The sequence below is a fragment of the Ixodes scapularis genome, unplaced genomic scaffold (genome assembly GCF_016920785.2).
Source record: "Ixodes scapularis isolate PalLabHiFi unplaced genomic scaffold, ASM1692078v2 PGA_scaffold2__306_contigs__length_199485367, whole genome shotgun sequence".
Taxonomy (NCBI): Eukaryota; Metazoa; Arthropoda; class Arachnida; order Ixodida; family Ixodidae; genus Ixodes; species Ixodes scapularis.
This window is the reverse complement of record NW_024609857.1, coordinates 122094420-122116227: the sequence shown is the minus strand read 5'-3', so window position 1 is coordinate 122116227 and position 21808 is coordinate 122094420. Positions and strand designations below refer to the sequence as shown.

The 21808-nt window shown below is 47.5% G+C and overlaps 1 protein-coding gene across 1 annotated transcript; it reads right to left on the bottom strand.

Annotated features, from left to right (window-relative positions):
- Positions 1–1619: 1619 nt before the first annotated feature.
- LOC8030361 (centrosomal protein 43) lies at positions 1620–21556 on the bottom strand. Its single transcript, XM_002400493.4, has 8 exons — positions 21472–21556; positions 20818–21015; positions 13537–13662; positions 11978–12117; positions 10517–10629; positions 7441–7477; positions 5497–5620; positions 1620–2231 (listed from the first exon to the last, which is right to left on the bottom strand). Exons 1-8 carry the CDS (start codon positions 21550–21552, stop codon positions 2151–2153), a joined length of 900 nt encoding a protein of 299 aa, XP_002400537.3. The 5' UTR covers positions 21553–21556; the 3' UTR covers positions 1620–2150.
- Positions 21557–21808: the final 252 nt, after the last annotated feature.

The following is a 21808-nucleotide window of genomic DNA, read 5'->3' as shown; positions in this document are numbered from 1 at the left end:
CAGTTATAATGATTTAATCTGGGTTTTCTCAATATTGTTTTAAGTGGACTGCACTGCACAATCACGTCTCGTTAATGCGGACGCAGTTAAGGTCTGTTCACACGATGCATCTTTTAGGCGCGCAACGGTTTCGCGACACTCAAGTTTCGCGAAATGTGCTCGTTCACACGTACCGCTTCACGTGCAACAACGATGACGTTTAGACTCACGAAAATAGTTTGGGTGTTGACCATAAAGTGGCGCTTCAGTTGAAAGCCAACATCATCATCATCATCACCATTAGCCATTCAGCGTCGTGTTCTCCATCTCGCGCCACATTCTAAGAGTCAAAACGCAGGCGAGCTGGTGAACAATCATAATTAAGAAATAAAACCTTAAGACAAGGAAACAAAAAGGGACATACGCACCACTGTCTGAAAACCAGCACAGCATATAGCTGTCATTTACTTAATTTACTCTTAAATTGTCATTTACTAGTTGTTGAATCGTCATTTACTGCCATTTACTTTATTTACTGTTGAATATGTATAATTTGGATGGAGGTTGACAAAGAAGAAAACTGTTGCGGAAGTAAATGAGAGCTGCACGCTGTGCTGGTTTTGAGACGGTACTGTGTACGTCCCTTTTTGTTTCCTTGTCTCAAGATTTTATTTCTTAATTATGACTAAAAATAGACGCGAATTATCATCATCACCAATTACATCTTCGTCCATCGCTGGATTTTTTTTCCGATATGCTACTCACTTTTCCTTCAGTGGTGCTGGACGTGCTTGCGGAAGCGCCGGCGGTCTCCATCGTTCGTGGTTTCGGTTTCGGATTTGGCTCGGCTACAACACCGGCAGTGCAGTGGTCTTCTCAAACAGCTCGCTCCTCCCTCAAAGGCCACGTGAGAGCGTTTCTGAGCGGCCATTGGCGGCGCCCTCAGAGTGATTGACAGGACTCGGCAAAGTTTCAGCAAAAGCTCGCTCCAAAAGCGAGGTGTGCACGCAACCTTTTTTAGATGCGCGCATCCTTTTCGGACTCGTTCAGACGACGCAACCATTTCGCGAAACTAAGTTTCGCGACACTAGATGCGCGAGAAAAATGCATCGTGTGAACGGGCCCTTAGTATGGATACGCTACTATACAGACACCATTTTCGTGGACAAACCGGGAAAATGTGTGCATTTTTGTCTCGTTCTTGTGGACAATTTTCTGGAGGAACGGAGGTGTCCATAATAACGACGCATTGCTGTACCAAGTTCTACATGACGTGGAACACCAGGAAAACAATGCTAAAAACAAGAATGCCGCCCACAGAGAAGCATGGGAAACCGGGTTTGTGACAGACTGCCACTAGCCACATACCGAAGAGCCATCTGGTGGCGCCGCTCGCAACGAAGGCGAGAAAAAGACCTTGTCTGGCAGCTGCGACACGCACGGTGTCCACACCTACCGCCATACCCCGGGAAACGCACAACCTCCTAAAGATAACCTGCCCCCTATTTTTTGCATGATTTGCTATTTTAAAAAACACCGTCAGATAGCCCACTTTCAGTAATTGCAGGGACCCAGCCAACGGTGACCTCGGCAGATATGATGTTACTTGGCCACGACGGGAGAGAGCAAACATCGCCAACTGGGAGGGACAATCGTATTTAGTTCATTGCCCCTCTCTGCACTCGCAAGTTTCGCAGGTCACAAAATCTAAAACTAGCATCTTTTCGGCTTTCTTTTCTACTGCACACAGAAAGTTGGAAAGCTAACCCACTCCTTAGTTTCACCCGATTTGCTTTCAATTTTAGGTGGGCTCTCTCTCGGGATAATGCAATATATATATCTTGCACCGTGGCCTGGGGAAGGTTCTCCTCAGGCGTGGCCAGAAGAGTCTATACATTGGACACGTCAAAGGACCGGACCCACAACCTCGAAATCTGAACTCGATGTGTGGGTTGCTTCAAAAGCCTATTTGCAAGCTCTATGCTCGCTACCTTCTAAAACTGTTGACTCGTACGCGGTGCCTTCACTTTGGTCGTGCACGTTGTGAAGAGCCCACGGTGACAAGCTCCCTGAGTAAACGTGCCCGAACGTTTGTGCATAAAAGATGTGCAACACGCAGGTCGCCACGTGTTCCACGGCACTTCCTGGCGGTGTCGGGTCACCGCGGCGCTTTAGTGGAATTTCTCCACGTAGTCGCAGCCCTCCACCTCGCTGGACTTGGAGATGGACTGGTCCACAGTCCTGTCGTCTCCCTGCAACATTAGAATTATTCGGTCGAGATGATTCTGCAAATGTTGCCCTTTCCCTCGCCCTACCTTCTTGAGTTGTCACTGACTGTAGTCATAGAATCGTGTAAGGTGAGACTGTGTGTGAAAAGCTCATCATTCACTCATCAGACTACTGCCATGAGATCAAGTGAAAGCATAGAATTTCCTGCAGGTTTCCCCTCATTGGACTTAAAGGGACACTAACACCCCCCAAAATTTATTTTTTATTTTTTGCCAGGCAATTTTTTATGGTGTCTGAAGACTACCCAATCAATATTGTTTTGCTACAGTGTCACGTATCTTGTTAATAAAGTAAAAAAACGCGACTCCCTATTTATTAATGAGAAACAGGCATCTAGTGCTGATTTAGGGTACAGTTTGTACTATCCTCAAATTTCTCGAGACGCAAAAGAGGAACTATTTTCTTGAGAGAAAACAACATGCTTTGCAAGAACCATTTTTATCTGCAATAGAACTATTGCAGAACTAGAACTAAGAATAGAAAGCCTGCGAGCCAGGCTGCATTAGCTGCATACAAAGTCAACAATTGTGGCCACCATGGTATTTTCAGCTCTCAACTAATTAAATAATATAGTTGTGAGTGACACTGCTACGGTAAATTACACACAACTCCTTTATCATAATCTTTCTTTGACAATCCTAAACAGTAGCAATTTTGTAAATGTGCAATATTAACTTTAATCAAGACAACAACTGGACACTTTAATGATGACTAGAAGGATCAAATGTTTGCAGAATTGTGCAAGAAAATAAAAACTCCTCTATGAGAACCACGCACAAGTATCACTTTCTGACTTAGCCGTGTCTACCTTTTAACCATGTGCATCTGTGAAGAAGGAATGGCTTGTGCTGGTTCAGTGCTACCAAGAAACATTTAGGGTATGCAACAGAAGGCCTCTGAACTGTACTTTGTTAGGCCAGAACCTACGGCCTAGAGTAGAGGTTGTCACCAGAATAACCGCTCAGCCGGGTTGCCAGTCCAGAACATCAATTCTGCCATAAAATGATCTGCTTACGGTTCAACAAGCTCCCTTTGGCACAGTGTGGTGCAAAGTTGACTTTTGGGTGTGGCAAGGGGAAGGAAAATGAAAATTGACCAGAATGGAATCGGAGAAAAGCCTCTAACAATCCGCTTGACTCATTGCCGTTTCTTTTATAACCAAGTCACCCTATACTCGGCGTCCGTTATTTTGCGCTACTCCTTCGAGCCTAGCGCAGCTTCCACAGTGCTGCAGCCCCACACTTCCGCAAGAGCACGTGGCTTTGGCTTCCGTCTCGTTCGCACGTGCTCATGCAAGTAGCTTTGACGGCGTTGCAGCACTGCGGAAGCTACACGAGACTCGACAATATAGCGCAAAATAGTTGATGCCGAGTTTAAGTGTGGTTTTCCCGCGCTCAAGTTTCATCGCTTCCCTGGCAATGCGAACGGCAGGCAGGAGAATGCAGTAGGTAGTTCCCGAGTTCAGCCACGAGAAAAATGTCTGCAGCATGCTGTCAGAACCGATGCCCTCCTCCACCTGTCTGTACTATGTTTCCAGAGTGTGCACGCTGCTGACACTTCCTATATATTGAACATGGTTATAGTTGCGCACAAAAGGACAGGGACAGAGAAGAGGAACACGTAGACAACTGACAAGCGTAAATGTAACTATGTTCAGTCTATACCAACTCGCATTACTCCCTCCTATATGTAGCTTAGATGCCCATCTGATCATGCCCTTCCTCTCTTCTCTCTCCACAGCGGCAGATGTCAGTTGGCTCATGGCTTGACTGACAACACCTTCTATATAACTGGACCGTGGTGCCGGATTTCCTATGTCACATGTCCCAGGGCACACACTGGGAGCGAGTGCTGCGTCGACGTCCAGGCTGTGACACATATTCAAACGGCAAGCACACAGGTGCCAGCCAAACAATCGCGCAGCACACGTTTCCAATCTGTGCTGAGCGCCAACCACAGGCACGTGAGATTGGGAATCAAGCACTGTGGCCTTGTGGCCACGCTCTAAAAGATCCGATGGACCTGCTCTCACGCATAGCCCTCGGGAAAGCCAACTGCCACGATCTAGGGAGGGTGCTCGGCGAACAACGAGCCTGAACATAGGTTCAGACCTAGAAAAAGATGTCTGCACCCAGCATGACGTAAATGTGTGAAATGTCGCATTCGGTGTCGCGGTGCAGACAATCTTTTTCTAGATCTAAACTTATTTTAGCCCCCCTGCCGCCAAGCCCCCTCCATAGGGCGCTTGCACGAGACCACGACGAAATGCTGATTCTGGCTCGAAATTTTGCTGAAAATCCCCGCCAGTGACATTCGTCTGCTTTCGCCCTGTATCCTTTTACCTGCCAGGGATGTGTTTGAAAGATTGCTTGAGCTATCTTGTGTCGCGATCGACTTTATTAAATTGAGTTGTCGGAGATATAAATGAGTGTTGACTGGCTCGAGAGGTCGGGACCAAAATGTGGACGACGTGTGCCGGGTCCAAAATGGTCCCGGCACACGTTGCTGGGCAGATTTGAAGAGGGAAAAAAACACGTCCCCAACCAAACTTATCGAGTCTTGTCATCAGTTGGGCCGTCTGCTTATTTTTGAGATGATACGTATTGACACTGAAGACGACGCCAACGAAGAAATGCTTACATACATGCGAATAGGGAAAACAGCGGAAGGTGTCGCCATCATCACCACAGACTGCTTATTGGCATTGGATTTCGAATTTTTCCAACACGCTGCTTACCGCGATTTTCTTCAAAATAGGTTTACCTTTCTATGAACCGACTTGGGCGTCTAGTTTCCTGCAGAACCTACGAGACCGATCGTTAAGACTTACGAAAGGAGCTGGGGAACAACGAAGCAGAGATAACGTTTGCAATAAAAAAAATGTGACCCACGTAGATCTGATTTTTGTGTTCCGGCTCATCGGTGCCCCGTCGTTTGCCGGGCATCTTACGCAAAACTCGACGACTGGCTCATCTCGAGCATTGCGGAGAAATATGCACGCAGGCATTGTTCATAAAAAGGTTGACCCATTTTCGAATAAATATGATAGTGGCATGACCAGATGCAACGTCAGGTGAGGGAGCCCTATAGATCGGCTCTCCCAATCTCCCAAGAATGATTGACTCTCCCAAGCGCCTTGCGGGAAAGCAGGCACGCCAAATGTCTTGGAGCATGGGAGGTGCCCACCCGACAGGTGCCCGACCTGGAGGGGGCGTTGGCACCACTGACCAGAGACAGGCTGCTGTTGAGCAGGTCGTCTGCGTTGGACGACCCTTCTTCCACCTCCTCCTCCACACTGTCCTCCGAGACGCTGCCCTCGTCCCGGTGCTCCGACCGAGATCCCGAACCGGCACTGCGCACGGAGGCCGAAAAGTTAGCTTCGTATGGAGTCTGACCCAAACGACGACGAAAATATTGGCCCCGCACGCACCCATACGGTATGACTTCCCTATAGCATAATAAAGTTAGTTGTTTCAAAAAAAAGCCTTCCCATATCATTCTCCCAAATGCCGGTACCAGTGTTACGAGCGTACCGAAACTTTGCTTCGCGATACAGGGTGCCTGTCTTTAGTTGGTCCGGGATTAAAAAAAGGAAAAAAGTAACTATCGGTAAATATTTTTATGGCTCTCGGGCCAAGTAGGTGGACACGGTGGCCACAATTAAATAAATAAAAGAGGTTATTAGTCGGCTCGTTAACTAAAAAGATTTTATTACCTTTTTGAAGTTTCATTTTTGAGGGCATAGTGTGCTTGGAGGGTTGGTGCTCGATCTCAACAGGGTCTAGGCATACCGCAATATTTTGATAAAAACATTCATAGTGGTTGCTACGTGGCAGGAAATGTCACCCTCGTATATAGTGACATTTTTTATTCTTCCGGAAGAAAGATTTCGCTGATGTCACGATGGTCGTCCACCCCGCTATAAAAACAATGTAAGAGCTCATCACGATCCATTCTCTTTGACCAACGGTTCAGGCCGACGCCGATGATTGGGTACACTCCTGTCTTGCCTGCCAACGCCCTAAAGTGCAGTGTCATACACAAACACCGTACGACAAGTTTTCACATCCATTGCCACAATGGCTTCAAACCAAATCTTGGGCGGCAAGCGAAACTTGCTGCAATACGCTGCTCTTTGCCCGCTTACTTTGGGTTTGAAGTTGCCTATAAGGATGACATTTTTCTCCCCATAGTGTCCATTACAAATTCTTTTGATGTGGCTACTTTATGAGTGACGGTGGCTGTGTCAAGTTGCGGTTACCTGTGTTTATTATAGCGAAAGAAAAGCGTCTAGTCAAAACCAGCACAGAGTGACTTCTGCGTGCCGGGAAGCAGCGGTGATGCGCCGCTGCTTATGTTTCAGCCAGGAGAGAGACGGGAGAGGGAAACATCGCCCCGCTTGTGTAATCGGGGGTGTCGGGTTGCTCTCCGTCGATCGGGGAACATGGCTCGTACCGCTGGCTCGTACGTAGCATCTTTAATTAAAACGGTGCGGCACAACTAGATCAAGTAGAGGTCGAGTGTCGATTCTTGAAATATATATGTTATGCCCCAAAAAAATCAGAACAAAAAAAAAATGTTAATGAAAGTTTTGCAGTTAATTAGCCGACTAATTAACTCACCTCACCTCGTTCCTAGTGACCACCATGGCCACCAACTTGACCCCAGGGCTAAAAGAAACCTAATGCAAGTTCGCTTTTTTTTAATTTCTAGACTGATTTTAGAGAACAAAAAATGCCCTGTATAAGCCTCAACCACCTGACAATACACTGTTCACAAGCAAGCTCCCGTCTGCCCACACCGGGTGCAGACACTGTGCATGTCCAGAGACCAGGTTAGTGCAAGTGGAAGCGTCTGCATGTGTCCTGTGCCAACAGCAGCGACTCGACGTCGGAGCCGCACGTATGTCTGTAGAAAGTAGTTAACATACGACACAAGATATTTGGTGCACGCCAATGCAGCAGCATTTCTTTCCCTCCATTATTTCTAAGCTTAGGAGTGATTGTCGCATAGCAATGGGCAAGGTTCCCTGCTACGTGCCTCCGATGCAACTACGACCTGAAGCTGAGCAGGAATGCAACTTTCTATGCATGCTCAACCTCATCCGCACCCTGTGTACATACGCAGCGTTGCTCACATTGAAAGTATGTATGGCAAAACAAAGAGTGTCACCTTTGTAGCGACGGATGTCCTTCATCCTCTGTTTGTCCTGGAAGCAAATGTGCCCGAAATTAGGCAGAGAAAGAGCACAAAGAAAGAACAACCAAATTAATGCCCAGAAGTTGCCTGAAAGATGAGTCACATCCTGTCGTAAGGTTTTGTTCATAACTTTGTAGTCTATCCGTTGAGCCAGTTTTACGAGCCTTTCTGGCTTTTGCATCGTCAAATACGGCACGTCCGTAGCAACCTTCATTTGTAACTCCGCATGGATTGGTGTCCCACATGGCAAGCAATTACGACTCCCCTTATTATCAACGAGTGATTTCATAATATTTTATTCTAATAGGCGATAATTAATCCTGTAAATGGCTAAGACACTTTGCAACTATAAAAAGAATGAGGAAGATTATCGCAGGCACATGCCGAAGAAACCTCCCAAACTCTGGCTCCATTCCGGCGCTCAATTCCTCGACAATGCACAGACAATAAAACAGATCCTTTCTGAAATTTACTTTGGTAACTTCAATCACTATCACTAAGTGTGTGGCATCTGTGGCATGCTAATGGCATTCTCCCAGTGACTGACGAAGAAAGAAGTTGAAGACACGCTCTGAAGAAGGCAACACTAATTGGATACAAGTGCTGCATCGACGTGCATTTCAAATTCGTGTCCGAATAAACAGCTGGCACACACTTAGCCCACGGGCCCCTGGATGTGGTGAATTTTATCTCAGTCTTCACTCAGGTCAGTGCTCCGTACAGACCAGTGGTTTTCTTTTCACCATGGAAGCCGAAACGGATTGAGAAAGGACTGTACAGCAAAGAACACATTCCTATCTACCACAGACGCAGGAAATTCACGGTACCCAACAAAATAGCGTATTTACTCAAACATAATGCAAATATTTTCCGCAAGTTTTATGTTCTAGAGTTGGCCCTTGTGTCATTATCAAACGACCATAAAATAATTGTCGTCAGTGCCGTCCTTTCTTAATAACTCTGACCAGGGCCGTACCCAGAAAAACATTTCGGGGGGGGTTTTCGGGGACAACGGCGGCCATTTTGAAAGTGTCTATTGTCTTATTTCGCCTATGAATCATGTGCATCGGTGGCATATAATGGAGAGTTACAGCAAACCGGAGAGCCGGTCCCGGTTTGGTACCCGGAAGCCGACCGGCGCCACTGCGCGTGCGCAGAGGTGGAGATTAAAATCGGCTGGCTGCCAGTGCACCGACCAGGGCCGTACCCAGAAAAAAATTTCGGGGGGGGTCAGAACCCCCTAACCCCCCCCCCTGGTTACGGCCCTGACTCTGACCTTCTGGGCTCCTGCGGTTCTTCAGTCTTGTGCTGGCCACGTGTACCTCTCAATACTTGAAATGAGAACCATAAAATCCAGATCTAAATTAACAAAGAATGGCTGATTGTGCAATTCTCTCGGTGCTAACCTCTATAAGTGGCTTTAAAGTAACTCAACCTGCTCAATGGTTTCCGAGTTTTAATGCTCTGGCTTCTAGCATGTAGTTTTGTTTTGGAACTTACGGCCTTCGTTCCCGTTGGGCATTCTAACCAAACCGAATAGAGAACCCTAAAAGTACTGTGTCAAGGCCTGTCCAAACAGGAATCTTGAGGCGAAACGACTCCGACATAGGTCGTACCGCGGTCCGGTGAAATATCCCTTTGTTGAATTTTGCCTGTGTCCTCTACGGGGGCCTTGGGCATGCTCATCATGTGAATCCAGACAGTCACTTACAAGTTCTGTTGGCTGTCGGTCAATCCGCCCAAGGCCTTCGCTTCTCTTCGGGTCCAGAAAACGAAAAAGGGGAGGCTGTGTTTGAAATGTTACCTAAATAGATCCGAGCTACTCCGGCGGGTCGTGTCACGTGAAAACACAGATAGAGCAACGTTGGACACGGGTAGGCTTTCGAACGCAAAGGTACAGAACCCTTACCCTGGAGTAAGATAGAGTCAATTTTGGAACACGTCAGAGGATACAAGGGCCCGGTAGAACAGATGAACAGCATTGGCAGGTGACGTGCGACGTCAAGTCTGACGAGCACCGAAAAGCAGAGGAAGCGAGGAGGAAAATCGTGATTTTGGTTTGGTGGTGTTCAAACAGGCATCGAACTGCCGGATGCTTCAACTTTTACGAATTTTGCCGGAGCCGTGTCGCCTCACGATTACTGTTTGGACAGGCCTTTACTCCTCAGTTAACATTGCATTACGTTTGTGGCTTTATTTTTTCCCACGGGACAATAAGCAAAGTTGCCGATTGTATTACGAACATGGCCGCGCTAGAATCAAGTAAGTATGGTACTACATATATGTCTCTACTGCCATTACCTGTCAAAAGATGGACTAATGTTTCAGCCACTAGATGCCACTGAATTTTATAAAGATGAAAGGGAAATTCTAGGGGAAGTTCACTGTTGTTTGGGTCCAGGAGAACATTTTGTGAACTAGAGCGTAAAGACCAAAATATGAGGGCGTAGACACAGTGTTTGGAGCCTGTGGGGAGGAAAAAGAGATGGCCGAACACTTGATACTTTGTTACAAAGGGCTTCACCCTGCAGTTGCAGAAAGGGAAACTGATTTTGTTAAGGCTTTAGGCTGTAAAGGCGCTGGCGGCAAAATAAACATTGGAAAAGCAGAGATCGCCATGACAGGTTATCGACTGGTAACATAAGTCGAGAAAAGAATAAAGTTTACTAATCATTTTGCTTTAATTCTGTAGGGCGGAAAGTGCAAGTCCCAGGACGTGAAGAGGCACCACCATCACACCGATAGTAACTTTCGGTTGTGGAGAATGTTAAATGAATGCTCGTGCTTAGAAGTGATATAGGACTTTTACCATGCTCCATTCATTTCAATATTAGAAATATACCGTGAAACGACCTAACCCGACCATCTTTTTTTTAATCAGAGATTAGTAAATTGTTAAAATTAAAAGCTTTGGCTCGGTGGCGCAAGTCGCCGCCCGACGAGAAGGTTTCAGCCACATCCATTCATCTATCCGCCCGGTTCATTCCGAGCTCCCCGTGGCTACACTCCCACGCACAATCGTGCCCAGGGTGCGGACAGGGCCACCCACCTTGCGGCAGCGGCTGCTCAGGCGGCGGGGGCCGCTTGGTGCCCAGAGGAGGGAGCAGCGAGGGCAGGGAGGAACCCTTGGTGCCCCGGGGAACCTCGGGAAGGTCCAGCAGCCTGCAGAGAACAGGGGGGGAACGCCGTAAGCTGCACTTTGCCGCCATGCTCGCAATCACCGAGAGCGTGATAACGGCAGGACGCGCCTTTCCAACACCCATCCTCCGGCACGCGCTCGCTGCTTGCCGTCATTCTTTGGCTGTGCATGCACGATCGAAGCTAGAGAGATGCTTGAGTGTCGTCCAAGGCAGAAAGCTGCCGTTGCAATACCAATCGGTGACCATTGCCAGCACCTACTCGATGCTGGCTAACAATATACCGCAAAATACGGACCAAGTTCCTATCCAAAATTAGGATGGTTCTGAAAAATTGAGAGATGGGCATTTGTTTAGGTACAAGAACAGAACTGCTGAAAGGGCACTGGTAGGGTGGCCCTCGTCACCTTGCACGGGGGTGCTTGGAGAAGCGGCTGACAAGGGGGAGCACCTTGGTCAGCTAGATGGGCTCAGAGGTCTGCTGTGAGCACTTGATGCTTCCTTTGCTGAGTTACCAAACATTTCGAAAGTAACCAACGGGTGCTTATTGTGACCCGCGCACATACTCAACATTTAGCGGTAAATGCGTCTAGAAAATTTAACAACCTTTTAGGAAGAAACGACCCACCGCCCTTTCCCTCTTGTAAAAGTCACAAGGAACCAGAGTTGGGCAGTATCGCGATAGTATTTAGGAAATACATTTTGTATTTATATTTCTGTATTGTGACACAATTTTACAACTGTACTTTGTGTTTCTGAATGGTCATACCTTTTCAAGTCTATTCCTGGCATCGCGACACCATCAGCAACGGATATATCTCGTTACAAATTTCAACGAGTTCTGTATTTATGTTGGGCGCAAAAATGTGAATGTTTTATATCCTACAGCGAGTAATCATTTGTTGATTAACAAGTATTGCTCAATTAATGTACATCATATTTATTTCTGGTTTCTCGTATGCATTAGCGGCGTCACCCAGCCGGTCCTAGGGAGTATATGGACATATCTAATAACTCTCTGGCAAACTGTATTTTATTGCCTGTATTTCTGCAAAATGTATTCCTGTATTTGTATTTTTAAATACTTTTTTATACGTAGCAGATGTATTGTTAACACGTATTGCCATACCTTTTTATAAATATATTTCGGTATCAGTATTTTAGATGTCTTTGATATATATCCCAGCATTTGTATTTCTAAAAACACTTTAGGGTATTTCTGCCCAACCCTGCAAGGAACCGCGTCGTACGTTTGGAAGTGGTACCAACAGTAAATTTTATACGGAGCGGCGGCGACTAATGCACCGATAAAATTCTTCGATAAAACAAAGCGCCTCGTGCGCATTGAGTTAGCAAGCTGGCGTGGAACCTACCTGTCCCCAGCCCGCAGCGAGCTTTCCTGGTCCCGGCTGGAACCAAGTCCCACGTCCAAATTCGGCGCAACGCCCGCCACATAGGTGGTGTCCCCGACGGGACCCGCGATGCCGTCACCGGCTTCCGCTCTTGCGGGGCTCTGCGGCAGAAGGAGATGTACGGATGTACGGCCTCTAAATAAGCTACAGTATCGGCACTCCACTCTCCGACTTTCTGGTGGGTGCCGCCATTTCGGCACTTAGTGCAGAGCGAGCGCGAATGGTGACTATTATGATTCGAAAACGCGGCGTCCCGAGCTTTAGATGCGGCGTCCCGAGCTTTAGATGCGACGTCAGCGAGCGCACGCGGTAGCGCTTCGCTCTGTCGCGGACTGTTTTAACATTTCTGAAGGACGGAAGACTGTTTCCTACGACTTCGGATAAACCTTCAGATAACTGACAAACATGACTTTAAGCAGCAAGATGGTTGAAGTGCCGATACTCGGAAGCGTGGCTCGTCCCGTGCCTCTAGATAGACGCATATGGCCGAGCCCTTTTAAATATTCGGGTGGCATCTTGCACCACCTAGCCGGCATTTTTAGTTTTAACAGACAAGCTCCATCTAACACACAAAAAGGTACCTCTGATGTTATCTCGGGAAAACACGCACGAGACTATAGTCACTGATAAGGTAAGAGTGGCAAGGAGGGGCCTCGGTTGTCTCGCCTCTAGTGCGACCTTCCTGCCTTTGACAATGCTTCGGCGTCTTGTGTACCTCGAGCGCAACTAAAGCGTGGCGGAAGGCATCATTCTCATCATCGCCATCATGAAGCACGTGCTGGAGGCCGGGCGTTTGAAGGACACACCCCGCTGTTCTCACTCTGCCAGTGACTATAGTCAGGCTGGCTCGCCAGAGCCAGTCTTTTTCCTCTCTCTCTTTTGGGCATTTTCACGGACCTCCCCATTTAATATATTTTTATGATAGCAACATGAGTGCAAAGGGCAAGAGCAAGCCTACATTCAATCGTTGATAGTTCGTAAAGCAAAGGCACCAAATTTTATCCGAAGCTTGCGCAAGTAAAACACAGCTAGTTGAACCACTGGCCCTGCAACAGTAGACTCCAAGAATGCTCGCTTCAATAGCAGGTAATGCGACCTACTCAACACTGTAAGTGCAAATGAGCAGTTGTCGGTTTTCCCTCTTTTTTCTGTTGAAAATGAATGGCGGCCATCCAAACTATTAGTCTGCCAGAAAATTCTCGTTCAGGTAAGTAAGCAGAGTGGTGAATTGCAGTAGCCAACGTTACGCGTCCCACTAGAGTGCAGAAAAGCACAGGTGTCACGCTCACAATAACAGTGTCAAGCAATGTACCTTCCGAGCCTTGCGCCACCAGGGGTATGGGAAGTCGCCAGTATCTGTAGTGTGGACATTCCTCTACCTGCACATTACCCCAAACACCGAGGAACCGCTGCAATTCCTCAAGCTTTCCAATCACTCCATTGAATTTACCACCGATTTCAGAATTTCTCCATCTGTAGCCGGTACAGGACGTCATACAATGTGCGTTTAAAAGACCAACCTCGACCGCCTTGGAGACGACGGTGGACCGCTCCGGGAGGCTGACAAGCTGCATCAGCACCGGCTGGTCGGGAGCGCTGTCTGCTAGGTTCAGCCTAGTGCACAGCTCTGCCCTGTCCAGGGGTTCCTAGAAGCAAGCCAGGATAAGTGAGGCCACGGTCGGCCTGGCCAGGCTCTTTGTGAACGGGGCCCCTCTTATGTTTGCTGGTACCATAGTCGCCAAAAAAATTAGAACGGCAGAAAGGTCTTTCAGTTGCCTTGCCTCTGGTGCAAGATTCCCAACTTCAATAACGGCGTCTCACTAGCTTCGACTGCGCATGTGCAGACAAAGTGCGTCGGAAGGCAGCTAGCGCATGCTGGAGGCTGGGTGTTTGAAAGAGACGCTTTGCCATACCCATCTCATAGGCGAGTATTGCAGAACCACCAACAACAAACTAACACCAAACCACCACAGCCGGCATTGCACTTATCGGTGTCAGGTATGCCCTTTTAGGGGCAAAGCTCCTTAAAATCAAGCCTTGTACGCCGTCCGTGCTCACATCGATTGCCATCCCATCTGTCTTCTTAAAAAAAGAAAAAATGTTTGCACAGTCGACAGGATTCGAACCTGTGCAGGGAGACCCCAATGGATTTCTAGTCCATCGCCTTAACCACTCGGCCACGACTGCGGAACGAGTAGGGGGCCCTGAGATGTGGAAGTAACTAAGAGCTGGGTTTTCTGTCACGGATGAAACGATGCATGTAGCCGCTCAAGGTCTATACAGGACAGGGCACTGCGGTCAAATGCGTATATAATCGCGTTAAACTTTGCATGCATTGGCTCAACATTTATAGACAAGAGGGCACTGCAGTCAAATGCTCAAATGCATATATCACCATGTTCCATACCACACATTCTTTTTCTGACATAGATGAAAACGAACGAAAAGCTCGGCATGCTGCGGCTCAGTGTCTACGCACCACCAGAGCTTCGCCCCAATCGACATCATTCATCACGTGGAGATGCGTTCATTTTTTTTTGTCCTTCTTTCTGCTCTGGTTGGGGGAACAGTCGCTTTGGGACGCTGCCTACCTATTCCACGATCAGAAATAGAAGTTGTCGGTTTTTAATCCAGTGTGCTGCTTATTGCAATCCAATTTACTGACGTATGCAGCTTCATTTCTTTCCTAACAAATACACGTTGCGAAATTTTGAACCGAGGATATTGTAAGAGAATGCCTACCACTATATCAGGTGGAATGATTTCCATTTATTTGTACGCCGACCTATAAAGGCTCCAAGTTATGCGTCTGTCCGGGAGGAAGAGTCGTCCTCAAAAACGTTGTACCCTTCTTTTCCCCATAAGTGTGGCACTCTCTGTGTAAAGAAAACATGCAAGATTTAAAAATGTTACACAAAAACCAACATAGATTTAGTCGCCACCCGTGACGTCAGCTCTTTGGGAAATTGGGGCCATGTGATATTTTATTTATAAAATAGAGGTGCCTACAAGTACCGAAGTCAATACCAGTGAATTCACCCGATACATAGCCCAAGTAACATAATCTGAACATGGTACAGTGAAGTCACATACACCAGCACACTTGACTACCTTAAAAAAAGTAAGCTCATGCTTTGACACAAAAACTGAAATGACAACTGAAACAGACCATCTGACTTCCGAGCAACACAAACTTGGAAGCGTACTTGAGGTGCTTCGGTGCACGCACACAAAAGGTCACAAGCCATTGTGGCGGTGGGCACCCTACATTCACAGTTGCAACAGCGTTTATGGTGGCAGCGCTTGTGCCTGTCTTACCAGTTCCGTGCCATGTCTACTAATAATGCAGCACCTTCTCCGCGACACATCCTGAACGCCACCTTTGTTTACAGTAACCATGAAATGGCCAGTAAATACAAAGTCGAGCAGACTGTTTTTCTCTATATCACAACATAGACCCGTCGATGGACGACGCCAAAGGTAATAGGTACAGACCATTTTCCAAATGACTGGTTCGAGTGTCCTGGGCATGCAGTACACGAGTACGCCACTGGAAACAAGCAGTCTCGCAAGCTATTCCCCTTTTTTTCTTCTTAGCACTAGCTGAAAGGTCGGAATGAAAGCCATTTTCATACAGAACCGAAAGTTCATATAATCCATGAACAGTGATGTGATTGGCCTAAGCCGTTTTGGAGCACCTTTTGGAGCAGCCAAATCAGTGTGTTGGTGCAGCAAAAGTGGCCTTTGGAGCAGCCAAAACAGTGTTTTGGAGCAGCAAAAGTGGCTTTTGGAGCACCCAAAACAGTGTTTCGGAGCAGCAAAATGTGGCTTTTGGAGCAGATTTTTTTTATAAAAATGAAAAAAAAAAAATGTTTTAAGTGCTGCACAAAGGAAGGGCACTTTGCTTGACACAATAAACAAATTATGGACAAGTTAGACGACCTGGGAGTCTTTCAAGTTGTTAACGGAAATGCCAATGACACAATATATTTTGCAATGCTTCAGTTAAATGACATATATATGTACCCGCTAGAGATAAATAGGAGCCAAATTGCACATATTAAATTTATTTGAAAATGACCAGCTTAGCAGTAAATATGAAAGCATAAACTTCACTAGTTATATAATATTATAAATTGAAGCAGTATCCAACTGATGAAACGCGTAACTGCTGCAATGCAATACGAAACTGTACACATGAAAAAGGTGCAGTACGACTGGTGGGTGCTTTTCCTTTTGCTTGTTGAAACTTTCTGCAAGGCTGCTACAAGCCTCGCTTAGCTTTCGACAAGTAATGAATGTCCACTTTCAATGTCTCCAAAGAGACATTGAGACATCCCACAAGTGCAGTGCTGTAGGCGTTGCCGAGCAATTCCAAAACGTCTCCCACCGTTTTACTGGTTCCCGACATGCCAGATTTTCGTCAGAAGCAAGCAAATGTAAAGCAATGGATTGCAAGCGTCCCGGCTGGTACCTCTGTCGTGCAATCATGTTCGCATGCACGTGAGGGCAACTTCGGCAGCTTGCAGTTGCATGCGCTTCGTTATGCGTGCGGAGACGGCTGTTCGATCGAAACCGAAACTCTGCCACTCCGCTTCGTCGCCATCTGGTCCCCAAAATTGTATGCAAAATGTAACAATCCAGCATAAAAAAAAACAATCCAGCGGCGTGTGCTTGCCAGGCCAGTATGCGAGGCACAAGCTAAATTAAAAGTTTAAAAAGCGCAAACAAAACAAGGACAATAAAGCTAATAAAAAAAAAGAAGCTGAGCGCATCAATGCATCGCGAGTCAGGGTCAAAAAGTTCTTGGAGCGCTTTGTGCAACAACTGAACTCAAGATAAACAAGCGCGCTGTGCGAGTTCAGCGTGCAGGCATTGCCTTTTGTTGCTTTAGCTAACTTGTCTTAAACTTTCTTTTGCGACAGACTTTTCACGTACCGGGGTCCCTCTCAAAAGAAATCCGACCGAGAGAAACCTAGGTAAACAGTACTTCGACACAACAGTCTTTCAGCTAGAGGGTTTTTTGTAGTAGCGTTTAATTTAAACAAGGATAGGATTGCTGATTACCCTATAGCAGTCCTCACGTTTCATTTTAGAAAGCGCCATATCTGCAGCTATATTTGGACAGGAACACCCGACGTCATAACCACGGTGACTGGTAGGCAGGGACCAAAAATAGTTTTGCCTCGGCAGTTTCTTTCAGAAGCGAGCGCTTCAGATCACAAGTAACTCCCAATGCGCAAAAACGTGGTTTCGTTTTACAACATGACGGCATGGCTGGTACCCGGCAAGCTAGCGTCGGATCGTCCATATACGCTTGCATCTATCGTTAAAATATTTTCAAGAGGATGCGAGACGAGACCCACGAAAGTGCGAAATGAGGAACGGCGGAAAAAACCATGCGAGACGAGATGGACGATTAATGCAGCATACTTTCTGTCGAGCGGTCGCTTGCGCCACCTATACACCAACTCAACTCTCCTACGTCACGCCGCGGTGGTGGCGCGCCGGACGCACTTCCGGTCTGGGGCGGTGGGCAGAAGTCGCCGTGCCAGACATGCATTCCTGTGTTCCCTTGGAAGAAACGAGACAAAAAACCTGCTTTCTCGTCAAAATGCTGCGACGGGGGTTGTACCAAGAGAGTCTGGAAAGGTTTGAAGATCAGTTTTCATGTGTTTTTGCCCCCTCCGTTCGTCCGAGAACGTGGATAGTAGCCGTGAAAAGGGAAAACCAGACGCTGTCGAACTACAATTGCGTGCGCGGGCAACACTTTGTGGTCGCCAGATGTATTTGCTTTGTTCCAACATAAACGAGAAAGAACCGCCAAGTTGTCCGAACCACCCACGGGTTCAGTGCGTCTTCAAATTCACACGGCCGCCTGAACGTTCAAACTTTCGTCTGCTCTTTCAAACGTCTGCTTTTTGTCGTCTGCTCGTTCAAACAAAAGCGGCCCGTAGACCAAACTTTGACCCGGTGATTGCAATAAGAAGTAATTGCAGACCTCAAAAGACTTAAGTAGGCTCGGTGTAAAAAGTAGATACAAGATGTTGATCATTGGTACCGGTGGTCATCACTGACTTGTTACGCTTGGTCTGTTCCCGCTTCCGATTTTCAGTATCGACGTCGATCATCGCCGCTACCTTCTACACTTTTGCAACACGAGCGACGTCGCTACCGAAAATAGCTGGAAGAATCTCATCATGGTTTTGGCGTCCATTCTGCGGCGTTCATGCGAATGAATCGCCGCACGTCAAATTATTTACGGAAAGTTTAGCGGCGTAACGAGCCTTGATAATTTCGCTTAAGCGATTAAAGTGGTAAGACATTGCGATGAGGACGTAGAATCGACAATTCGAACGCGAAAAAGAGTAGGCAGACTCACACATACGCCGACAACGTGACATTCGAGTGGTTTGTTGACGCGGGACGCGGTGCTTCTTGCCCGTACCCCATTACGCATGCGTTCGAACTGTCGTCTGCTCTTTCAAACTTGGCTGCTTTTTGTCGTCAGCTCGTCCAAACGACAGCGGCCCGGAAACCAAACGTTGACCCGGTAATTGCGATAAGAACTAAGTGCAGGCCTCAAAACACTTTTGAAGGTTGGTTGGGGTAAGTAGGCTAGTGTAAACAGATACAAGAAGATGTTTATCATTATTGTTACCAGTGGCCATCACCGACTTGTAATGCCCGATTCTACTTGCGGTTTTCAGTATCGACGTCCACCATCTCAGCTACGGTCCGCGCTTTTGCAGTCCGAGCAACGTCGTGTCTGAAAACAGCGAGCAGAATCTCATCGTGGGAGTCAGGCTTTAGTGCCCATTCTGCGGCGTCCACGTGAAATGAATCGGCGCACGTCACATTATTCACGCAAAGTTTTGCCTCGTTAGTTTTGCTGAAGCCGCTCAAATAGTCAGACATTGTTAGGAGGACGTAGCATCAACAATTCCAACGCGAAAAAGAGCACGGGGACTCCCACCGACGCCGACAACAACGCAATTCAATGGTTTGTTTATGGGCGACGGCGGGCTTCTTGCCCACCATCCACCGCGCATGCGCGGCGCCGGTGGCGTCCGCTAGGGGCGCTCCGGTTTGTTTGTAAACATGAGTTGGTGTATAGCTCACGCATGCTCAATAACGGTACTCAGTTTAGTTTCGGTTTTGAAAGGCGACCGAAATTGGTCCTTTGGCGCAGGCTTGGCGCAGATTACCCATATTTCAGCGAAATGTAGCAGGATGTAGCAGGGTTAGCCCCTTGGCGCAGTTTGGCGCAATTGGCGCAGCAATCACATCACTGCATGAAGGACACTAGTGCAACATTTCAGGGAACTCGGTGAAGCCTGTGAGGAGTCTATGGCCTGGCACATGCTCCTGCTAAGAACTAAGAAAAACCTCAGTTGTTGTGCAGAGAGACTGTCACAAAAGATGAGGATCTGCACAACAGCTATTCTAAATTTTTTTTTTTTTTTTCTTTCAAATCCTGGGTGGCGGGCTGGCAGGCGCACTCGCGTACGGGTTTTAACCTTTCTGCACAGCCGTGCACGCCACTCAGGATCAGATATTTTGTATGCAAATAAATATTATTATTGTTATTATATGCCTCGAGGCACCTCTATAGGGCACTGACTACAATTTCCTACCGGGTCTGCCTTACCAGGGTGCTGCAGTAGGGCAGCCACAGTAACACATTGTACAATCAGCGCAGAATGAAACCCGAACGCCGGAATGCGTGGCCATCGATACAGGCTGTTCCACCTGGAGGGCCCCTGAGAACTAATGAAAATGCACCTGGGTGCAAGGGTGCGGGTCCTACTAAGATATTCTCAACCCTCGCGCTGGGCGTCTGAAACTTTCGCGTTTCGTCGGTGGTGTGCTGTAAGCGCCGTCACTCGGGGTGCCCTTCTGTCGCCGCACTGTCACCCGGTCGACACCGGGCAGCCGCTTAACCTAGCTATAGCTGTTTGCGATAGGCCCTGCTCAGACAGGGTAATGAATTTATTTCACTCCGGAATTTATACGCCTGGCATATCGGTGGTTACCAAAGAGAACCTCAGCAAGCAATTTTTCGATTTTTTTTTAAAAATCGACTGATAACCTTGCACGAAAAAATGCGCATTGCTCATAAAACCGAGGCATCCGCGTCGGTATGTTGCAGAATTTTTTTTTTTCATAAAGAATATGGGTGTGTGAATAAACGAAATTTATTTCGCCTTTATGACGTTTCACTATTCCTCAGAAACCGAGCGTGGCACGTTGTTTCCGGTGACACGTCATCGAGCACTACGGGTCGTCTGTGCACGAAATGTTTTAACTTTAATTTCGCCCTTGCGATACGCAAAGTGATAATGAATGACAGCGCTGAAGAGATATTGCTGGGAATCCGATACACAAAGCGAGTGACAGTGCTTTTTGTATCGAATGTGACGGCGCATACAGCGCGCCACCGGCGAAGCGCGGAACTCCCAGACGCGCCGCGCGATGGTCGTGCTCATCTTAGTAGGCCCCGCACTCTCGAACCCCGGTGCATTTCCATTAGTTCTCAGGGGCCCTCCAGGTGGAGCAGCCTGTATCAGCGGCCACGCGTTCCGGCGTTCGGGTTTCATTTCGTGCTGATTGTACATAAGCACTTATGGTAAGCAGAAAAAGCCGGTGGGGTGTACTGACCATCGCATAGAGCGCGGGAGGACGTGTACAAGGATGAGGATCTTTCCCAGGCGGTGCCATCCTCAGGACGTCCACAAGACCCCCATGTGACATCAGAGCATTCCCAGAACTATGCATGCTACTAGAGTCGGTGCACTCACGAAAGGCGCCTCGGAGCTCAGGACGCTGAGCGTGAATCGGAGGCCCAGCGACTCTAAGAAGTCTCGGACAAGGGACGCTGCCAGCCGGCCCTGGTCCGAAGACAGCCGCAGCGACATGTCCTTGCTGGAGTCCGTCAAGCGCTCCTTGACGCCCTCCTGCTCTTCCAGGGCCAGGTAGACGTTCGCGCGCAGCTCGGCCTGCGAGTTTATTTATTTGTGTACGGTGCCAGCATGCAGGTGAACAGGTTTACAAAGGAAAAAATTATAAGCACAAACAACAAACGCATGTATTGAACAGAGAATCTTGTCCCAATCACGTGGTCGTGGTTCCAATCGCCGATGGAGTTTAGAAGAAAACGATGTTTTATGTTTATGTACACAGAAGGCTATGGTCCACTAGACTTTGTTTTACTCAATGACGAATAATGATCAAGACCCTATGGCACAATTATACCGTAGCCTAAAGCGATAAATTTTCTGCCGAATTCCTAGCTCCACAAACCCGACATGGCTTGTGTCATCAAGTTATCATCAAGAGTTGAAACGACGCCTTTCGCAGCGCCCGTCCGACTCAGCCTTTTTTCTTTCCGAGGTTTTCAAAGCCACGTCTTGTGGCGCCAATTGTAACGCTGGAATTCCAGGCAACCGACTCACTTTTATCTTGTTTATAACGCCCCTTTTCTCGAGCGTTTCCAAAAGGAGATCGCGCAGCTCGATGTCTTCGTCCGCCGCCATTTTTAAATTTGGTATTGCGTGATGTCGATAGCTTCTCGGTTCACGTGGGCAGTAAAAGAGTTTCCTCTCAGATAAATAAGCGTGTTCTCTAACAGTTAACAAACAAGGAAGGCTCACATTGTTTGTTTCTTTCTTCTTATATATACCGCATCCTATCCATCTTCTCGACAAGCAAACAAACCGCCCTGTGTGCCTGTGCTACCTGTGCCCTCCTGTTCAGTTGTCGTCGGTTCTCGTCCTGTTACGTCTTGTTTTT

Bases quoted from the DNA above. Each gene is read 5' to 3' on its own strand.
- LOC8030361 (XM_002400493.4), bottom strand. From the start codon at position 21,552: ATGGCGGCGGACGAAGACATCGAGCTGCGCGATCTCCTTTTGGAAACG. The intron at 12,118-13,536 runs GTTGGTCTTTTA...CTTCTGCCGCAG, and splicing joins TCGTCTCCAAGGCGGTCGAG to AGCCCCGCAAGAGCGGAAGC. The intron at 5,621-7,440 runs GTGACACTCTTT...CTCCGTGCGCAG, and splicing joins GGACATCCGTCGCTACAAAG to TGCCGGTTCGGGATCTCGGT.